This window comes from Camelina sativa, chromosome 9, assembly GCF_030686135.1.
Source record: "Camelina sativa cultivar CO46 ecotype springtype chromosome 9, ASM3068613v1".
Lineage (NCBI taxonomy): Eukaryota > Viridiplantae > Streptophyta > Magnoliopsida > Brassicales > Brassicaceae > Camelina > Camelina sativa.
This window is the reverse complement of record NC_141888.1, coordinates 854,434-862,571: the sequence shown is the minus strand read 5'-3', so window position 1 is coordinate 862,571 and position 8,138 is coordinate 854,434. Positions and strand designations below refer to the sequence as shown.

At 39.4% G+C, this 8,138-nt stretch overlaps 1 protein-coding gene across 1 annotated transcript; it reads right to left on the bottom strand.

Moving 5' to 3' along the window:
• Window positions 1-4,898: 4,898 nt before the first annotated feature.
• On the bottom strand, window positions 4,899-7,349 carry LOC104710097 (ankyrin repeat-containing protein At2g01680). The gene is made up of 3 exons (XM_010426640.3): window positions 6,562-7,349; window positions 6,007-6,416; window positions 4,899-5,921 (listed from the first exon to the last, which is right to left on the bottom strand). The coding sequence occupies exons 1-3, from the start codon at window positions 6,884-6,886 to the stop codon at window positions 5,055-5,057; spliced, it is 1,602 nt and encodes a 533-aa protein (XP_010424942.1). The 5' UTR covers window positions 6,887-7,349; the 3' UTR covers window positions 4,899-5,054.
• Between the last annotated feature and the right edge of the window lie 789 nt (window positions 7,350-8,138).

Sequence of the window (8,138 nt, the reverse complement as noted above, 5' to 3'; positions counted from 1 at the left end):
GAAGAACAGATGAGCTCGGTATATCAAGCGTTATTTTTTTTATTTTTTTTTTAGCTAATGATATTATGATGTTTAACTTACCGTTAATCTTCTAAACATGCAAGACAAGTAGGTATTGAGTTGCGAGTCGGTCGTTGATGTCAAGCTGCGAGCTGATCGAATTGCGAGGCCATCGTTTGTGTTGGGTTTGTGGACAGACCGTTGTGTCGATGTCGTTGGTTGGATGATTGGCTTGCAGGTAGCAGAGACGAGTTCCAAAGGCTAACGTCAGTGACGAGCTCGGTAGTAGAGACGAGCTTGGAAGGTTGACAACATAGATAAGTTTGAAAGGTCAATCGTTTGCCAGGTCGCCAAGTATGAATGTTGGGAATATCAGAGCTAGTGAGGTCGTTTCTCGCGATATTAGAGATATCAGAGGGTAGCGTAGTGGTTTAGGCAAGGTCGCCATTGAGAAGGAACAAGAGATGATGGGTTTGCGCGTAACTAGTAGTGTCGCCGCTATTGAAAGAGACTTGTTGAGAGGTCGGCAGGCTAGGCTTAGTTGCCGCGAGCTTGGCTAGACTTCCCACGAGGTCGCCCGTGCTGGTGTTAGACGAGCTGGAGGGCGGCGTGACCGAGACTTTGTAGATCTGGGTCATTTATCTACGTGAAGGCGGCAAAAGCGAGGGAGGCACGACCGAGGGTGTCGCCGTCACAGGTCGTCGGATCGGAGGCGATGCACATATGGTTGGTAAATCATTAGTTGAGGTCGGCAAATCGCCTATTCTTGATCGGCACATGTCCGGTACTGTGTTGTGTGGCGATGACGAAAATGCAGATTGGCTGACAATTGAGGTCGACACCTCTAGGGTTGGAGGGCGGCGCGAGTTGGGGTCTCGCGCAATCAAGATTGAGATCAGTCTTCGAGCAAGGAGGGAGGATTGACTGGTGAGGGTCAGCGTTTGTGCATCAGAGTTGGCAAAATCGGCACTATGGGTGAATGGGTCGGCCAATAGAGGTTGGTGGGACGTTTTACGGTGCCATAGAGGTCGTCCCTGTGTGGGCGGCATATCTCCAATCCATGTCGGCATTTGTCTAACCGTTGGGGTGAACTCCGAGGTCGGCTCATAATTGGAGGTGGCGAGGTTGGCTATACAAATATATTGGAGGTAGATTGGGCGATATGAGCGAGAGAGGTCAAAGGTTCCACCCCTCTCTTTATTCCAGAGCGAGAGAGGTCAAAGGTCTCAAGGTTCGTTGGGTGGAGATGGCTCATAAAAGCGAGAGTGGAGGTCGGCATATTGAGTGTGATTCTCGCTTGGTTGAGAAGCGAGGTAAAGGTCGGCTTTGCGACCAGGAGGTGAGATAGGCAAAGGGATGGTGAGGTCGAGAGTGAAAGCATGAACGCTGGTTTTGGTCATCGCGAGATCGGCACCTCTCGTGAGATTGGTACGTTTCGTGAGATTAGTATCTCTTGCGAGGCTGCTCGTGGTGATGCTTTTTTAATCGGAGAGTGGAGCGACCGAGAATCTGCCGATCTGGATCCGGCTAGCTTTGAGATCGATCAAGGGGATGTGGAGCTGAGCGTTGATGTCGGGTTTGGTTGACGCGAGCTTGGCGACACCTCTCATGAGGTCGGCACTTCTCACGGTGATGCTTTCGACGATATCGATAGATATTGTGGAAGAGTGGAGGTTTTGGTTTCATCATCGAGGGTTTGACCGACGATCGTGATTTTGACGACATTCTTGAGTTTGGTGAAAAGTGGTGGTTTCATGGATCTTTCTTTGGAAAGTCGATGGTGTGTCGGTGCTTGTTCCTCAGTTGTTGGAGTCAGTTGATTTGATTATGGTAAGCTTTTTTTATGTTGTAGCGAGTGTGTCAAGTTGCTCGGTTGTTCGCCTGTCCTGGCTAACGAGTATGTCCATGATAGTCTGCATCAGATCGTCGAGTTTGTTTCTGTGTCTACCAAGCAAGGGAGCTGGGAGGGCAGCACCGTTAGTGAAAACTAGAGCCACGGTTTGGAGATGTTGGGTATGTGTGGCAACAAGAGGTTCTGATGGCGTATCGGGCGCTGGTGTAGGGGTTGTACTTGGTAGGGAGCCTTCGGTTGTGCTCGGCGGGGGGACAATTCGTGTTCTCGTTCGCTCCCATCGCTGCTCCGTTGCTTCGTTGAGGTCTTCGCTGGGGTTCGTCATGAGTCTTGAAACTTCGAGGAAGTGAGGACCGTTGGTCTTGATTCGTCAAAAGAAGCGCTCTACTCTTGCCCCACGGTGGGCGCCAATTGTTTGTACCGGGGATTGCACAACACTAAGTAAATAAAGATTTTTTGGGGAAAGAGTGAAGCTGGTTCTTTTATTAACGATAAAAACGTGAAGTCGTCACTAACACGAGTCAAGATTGAGCTCGTCAGTTCACAGGAGAACTAACAAGTGAATAATGACGAGTTCGGAAGCTGAAAAGAATTACACAAAAGACGATAATAGTTTTAGACGCAAAATATTGCTCTCTGGGTATTTCCCGAGGGTCCGGCCCTCCTTTCCAATAGATGTCTCGAGCTATTTATAAGCGAATGAAGAGTTAGGGCACACTAGGGTTTTCTGCGTGAAATCCCGAAAAGTCCCGAGATTGTCCTCCGAGGTTGGCCCATTTCCTGCTATCTCTGGTGAGTCTTTGTTGAGTCGAGTTGGCATATGGGGAAAAGCCCATATCCAACACACACAAAACCAAAAACAAGCATTTGATTCTAACAAGTAACAAATAATTCAGTTGTGAGTTTTATAAGCTTTCAGCAATGGAGTACTTGTTAAAGAAATCAGGAAAGTATACATCTTTAATTAAGGCTACAGAGAAGCATTTACCGCGCCTTGTTCGTAGCGCGTGAGCAACGACTAAACCATGGAAAGAACGAGGTCCAGTGCTAAGCGCAGCGGCAATCATTTTTTTTTTTTTAGCCAAAAGTCTTTAGATTTTTTTTTCTCTCTCTTTCTCACTGGGGACATGGATAAAGTGATTTGAATAACCTAGCTTATTCTTTAATTAAAATTCATACTATTGTAATATTGTTATAAACGGGACGATGATCATATGCAGATCACGTGAGCAATTGTCTTCCAGATTTTTATTGGTTTTTATCCAACCAAATTGGATAACCGGACTAAACCAAGCGAGATTTCGTCAATTTTAAAACTGGCTTTGCGAGCATGTTCGTTTTATTCTCTATTACACTAACAATATAGTGACCCTTTCATATTTGCATTTCAACTTAAAATTTCAAATATATTACATACCGTAGTTGTTACAACTTGTAGATAAATAACCGAACTTAATTACTCGGTCTACATAAACCGGATCTCAATTGCATAATCTAATAGTTTACTATGTAATAATAATAATAACCGACATTTATTTAAGAAATTATTTTCTTATGGCAGAAATTAAAATTAAATTATTTCTGTTCTAGGACTGTTTTGTACGCACTTCATAATTTCAGTTTATTTCCTAGTAATCTGCATCTATTTAATCTCCATCTATATATATCATAATTTGAATTTATTTTCTAAGTTAAAATTTCATTTCTAAATTATGTGGTGGGGGAAAGGAGGTCAAACATACAAATAATGATACCACTAGTGTATGGTAGGATCATTTATACCCTTTAAACTGGTAACTGCAAACTTCTACGAAGTGTTTTGCCAAAGAATGAGAGATGAGAGCTTCACTGGAGAAATAGTCTCGATCAATATTTGCGTGGGTTATACAAGTTCGATTGAAAAAAGTCTATTCGAGTTCCTGACGAAGCATAAAAATATTACAATCAACTATATCTATCAATACAAGAGTAAGTATTTTTCTTGTACAAAAATTATTTTTAAAATATCCTCAATTATGGTTTTATAGTTTTAGTTCCTTCAATAGTTTTTCCACTGTCTAACAAATTCAAAAAAACTTACCTATTATTTATTATATTATTTAGATTCATTATGAAAATAAATATAATTCGAGATAATTAATCAAAAACTAAAAACGCTTTTCCAAAATGATTGATGAAGTCATATATAAAAATCATATGGAAAATGATTCATTTATACCAGTATAAGTGAGACTAGAACCTAACTTATATATATTTACAATTTACAATAATTTGGTTTCAATAAATTAATATAAACATATTATATATATGTTAATTAACTATATACTGATAAATGATATATGTTTAGAATAATATTAATAAGTGAATATAAATTGAAAAATAGTTACATAATAATTTCATGTGAATTATTTATCTTAAAATGAATAAAAAATAAAAGCAAAATAGAATATACTCAACATATATTAGGATGACAAGTAGAATTAAAAATAAAATTGTACATCTTGATGTTCATAATATAAGAATAATATATATGTAGTACTAATATGCTTAAAAAAAATTAAAATCAATTTAGATGATAGAAAAATTAAATATTTCATCAAATTTTTTACAAAAATATCACATATATATATATATATCTTATCTTACATATATATATCATACAAACATGTTGAACTTCTTATAAACATAATAGCATATGCTACACACATGAACTCTTACATAAAGTATATATAGGAATTACAAAAATGCAATAATTAAATATTAATATCTTATATTATTTATTTTATTTTTAATTGTCATTAATCATTCATTAGAATGCTATAAAAAAAATAACAGAAATAAATAATTGTAATTAATTAAAATTTAGTGTTTTAAAATATGGATATGATTATAAGCTGATTGATTAACATTTGAAGGGTGCATATGATAGTGCTCATCGTCGAATTATCAAAACTTCCTAGTTCCTAAATCCTAACGCATGATTCACTATTACTTGAATGAATACTTGAATCCGGTAGTACAAAAGAAACAATAAAGATATCAGATATGGTATACTGGTGGCGACTTTATTGCTGCTATATACTGTATGATACAGACAGATGCTACAAGAAGATTGTTACTTTCATTTATTCTAAGAATACACAACAAGAAGAGGGAGGCTCTATACAAAGACGCTTAAGCAGCAGCAACTAAGTGTTGAGATTCAAAGAGCAATAATCTTCTCGAAATCTGATTCATCTTCAAAATCAGAAACATGATGAGAGTAAGACCATGAAAACGACTTGCTACTCCCTCTCCTAATCCTTCTCTGCGAATCACTACCGCTCCTAAACCGCTGCCGAAACACGAAGTAACACATACTCGCCAATGTCCCTACCAAGATGGGTGCTCCAAGCAACGTCACCGTAATCGCCATCCATGAATTCCCCTTTCCCACAACCGCAAACGCGATCGCCAAAAATGCTCCGAACGTGCATGCACAAGCTGCCCACATTAGCTTATTCACAACAGACACAACTTTCTTCTGCGCCCTTGTGTCCCATGCAACCAAAGTTATCTGAACCACCACAACCGCTAGCGATATAAACAGCGATGTCGCGTTTAAAAGACAGAAAATGCGGAATCCAGTTCTCCCCGCGATATCGGCTTGTCCCACATGCGACCCCTCCGTGAAGTACTGCCCCGGCAAGTTGAATATCGCCAAGAAGGCTATGGAAGCAAACAGAACCGCCACCACCGTTATCGAGTTAGTCGTGTTCTGAACTGCTTCTCTGTGGAGTTTCCTCAACTCTTTCGCGATCCCAGAGACACGGCGGTTGGTTTTCTCATTCTGCAAAAGCTGAGACTGCACCTCGTGTTTGATATCGCTCACCGCTCGCTTCAATGCTCTCGCCTCATCTTCCCGACCAATGAACCTCCCATGCTTAGCACCAGCTTCTACTAACGCCTCATTGATCTCCAAAGCGGATTCGCTATATTGCAGCTTATCAGCCAAATCCATAGCTGTTTCTTTTTGGTTGTTAATCGCATTCACTTCAATCGCCGTAAAGGTCAGCAACAAGCTCGTTATCTAACAAACAAAACCCAAAGGCATCTATGTAAGTATCATTATTAGATATTTGAAAGAAGAAAGGAGCAGTGTATTATTATAATACCTGTGGCCGGGCCTTTCGAGTAGAGATATGCAGAGCAGTGTTCCCTTTACGATCTCTCTCATTCAATATCGTGTAATCAGCTTGTAAAATCTCTTCAACTACTTCCATGCTTCTCCCCTTAACAGCCATGTGAAGAGCGGTCTGACCTTTCTTATCTTTGATACCAACGATCGCTGCGTCTTTCTCAATGAGAGCTTTCACTATCCTTAGAAGCCCATACCTTCCCGCTGTGTGCAGAGATGTCTTCCCGTTCTTTCTCACGATCATTGCACAGCTTGGATCAACGTCAAGCATAGCATTTACTATTTCTAAGTGATCTTGAACCGCAGCTGCGTAAAGCGGACTCGTATTGGAAGCGTCGCAGATTCTACAGAGCTCTGGCCATAATCTCAGTAGCTCCTTCACAATTCCTAGAGATCATCCATAAGCAGAAGAGCCCCAAAAGGGTGAAGATCACAACACACAGAGCCAAAGTTTGAAAATTTTGAATTCAGCAAAAAAAAAAAAAGAGTGAAGATTGCAGAAATTGGGTTGAGGGAAATGAGAGAGACATACCCAAGTGACCTTTCTTAGCAGCGACATGAAAGGCGTTCATGTCGGATTTGGATCTGAGCTTAACTGTCTCCAAACTACAAAACCTAATCAAGTAACTGAAAATGTCTTCAAGATTCTCAGCGGCGGCGATATATAAGGCGGTCTCACCGGTGTCGTTTTGCACAGACATAAGCTCAGCGACGGCGGAAGAAGGGGATGACTCATCAATGATTAGCTCGTCGTCGGTTAAATTATCAACTAACTGTTGGAGTTGACTAAGATCTCCTGATCGAACAGAGGAGAAGAAAGCTTGGTGAGTAAGAAACTTCATCTGCTTCATCTCCATCTCTCTCCTTCTCTGTAAAAGCTCTCACCTTTCTCTCTCTCTCTAACTCAAAAACTCAAAAAGTTTTCAACTTTACACAGACTCAGTACTCTCTCTCTCTATCTCAAGAAGTCTCAGCCAAAACCCATCAGAAAAACAGATTCGATCTCCAAAAAGCTACTATTTTTTTTAGTTATGCTTTGCAATGAAATTGGGGATTCATGTGAAACCGTGTTTGAGTTCTTTGCTTATTTTTTTGTTTGATTGCTCTTTACAATATTAAAAAAATTGTTCTTTAAGGTTATATGCTTTTTTTCTTTTTCTTTTGTTGACACTAAAAGGAAAAAGATAATGGGGGAATCTTTCTTTCTCTCCATCAATCAAAACCTGAATGGTCTGTGTGTGTAATTTTTCCCCTTCAATAATTCGTTTTCTCTGTATTTTTATTTTTCTGTTTTTGACGAGACAGCAACATTTTTGTTATAACAAATTATTTTTTTGTACTTGTATATAGATAACGTATGTGGACCGTTGACAGTTGGAATTTCTTTAAATTTTTGGAAAAATATCTCAAACGACATGTGATTTTTCAATTAATGTAAATATATTATAATCAATCAAGCTAACACTAAGAACATGATGTAATTTTAAAAAAACTTAAAACAGACTATATGTATGTGCAGGCCTGCTTTGCACAATGCAGAGAAATACGAGAATAAACTTCAGTCATGTAAGTTATATGGCTTTTTTACTTGACATTTTGCCCCAAAAAAAGTTAATACTATGACTTACAAGTAATTTTAGCAACTTTATCATCAGTAAAAGAAGTTTAAACTTGTGTGTTTCGTGCAGACGTATTCTTAAAACAAATTTAATACTGTATATTTGTGTTAGTGGGATTTTGAGTAGGTTTTATATGCATGGTTTAGACTTGTTATCCTGTTTGTGTTTGGTAGGGATCTCTTGGATGATTTGCACTTTGCACCTTGGTGAATGTCTTCTCTCCAATACCAGAGTTGGAAAAAAAAAATGTCCCAAAGCCCAAATACAACTCACTTATTTTGAGAAAATGGGTTGATGTAATACAGGGCGTCTATTTTGTTAAAAAACCCCATGTTTATTATGGGCTTGAAAGCCCATTATAATTATCAAAGTAAACTCTTTGTCCTTCTTCTGTTGTGTTTGCATATGAATGAATGGGATGCTTCACGTTGACGTCAAACAACCCACCGTCAACGTCTCCGCAACGGAACCACCACCGACCCAAATGACC

What these genes read in the sequence shown, in the direction of transcription:
- LOC104710097 (XM_010426640.3), bottom strand. Translation starts at nt 6,886, where the DNA reads ATGGAGATGAAGCAGATGAAGTTTCTTACTCACCAAGCTTTCTTCTCC. An exon ending in TGCTAAGAAAGGTCACTTGG is followed by an intron (nt 6,417 to 6,561) that starts GTATGTCTCTCT and finishes GATGATCTCTAG; the next exon opens with GAATTGTGAAGGAGCTACTG. An exon ending in CTCGAAAGGCCCGGCCACAG is followed by an intron (nt 5,922 to 6,006) that starts GTATTATAATAA and finishes TTTGTTTGTTAG; the next exon opens with ATAACGAGCTTGTTGCTGAC.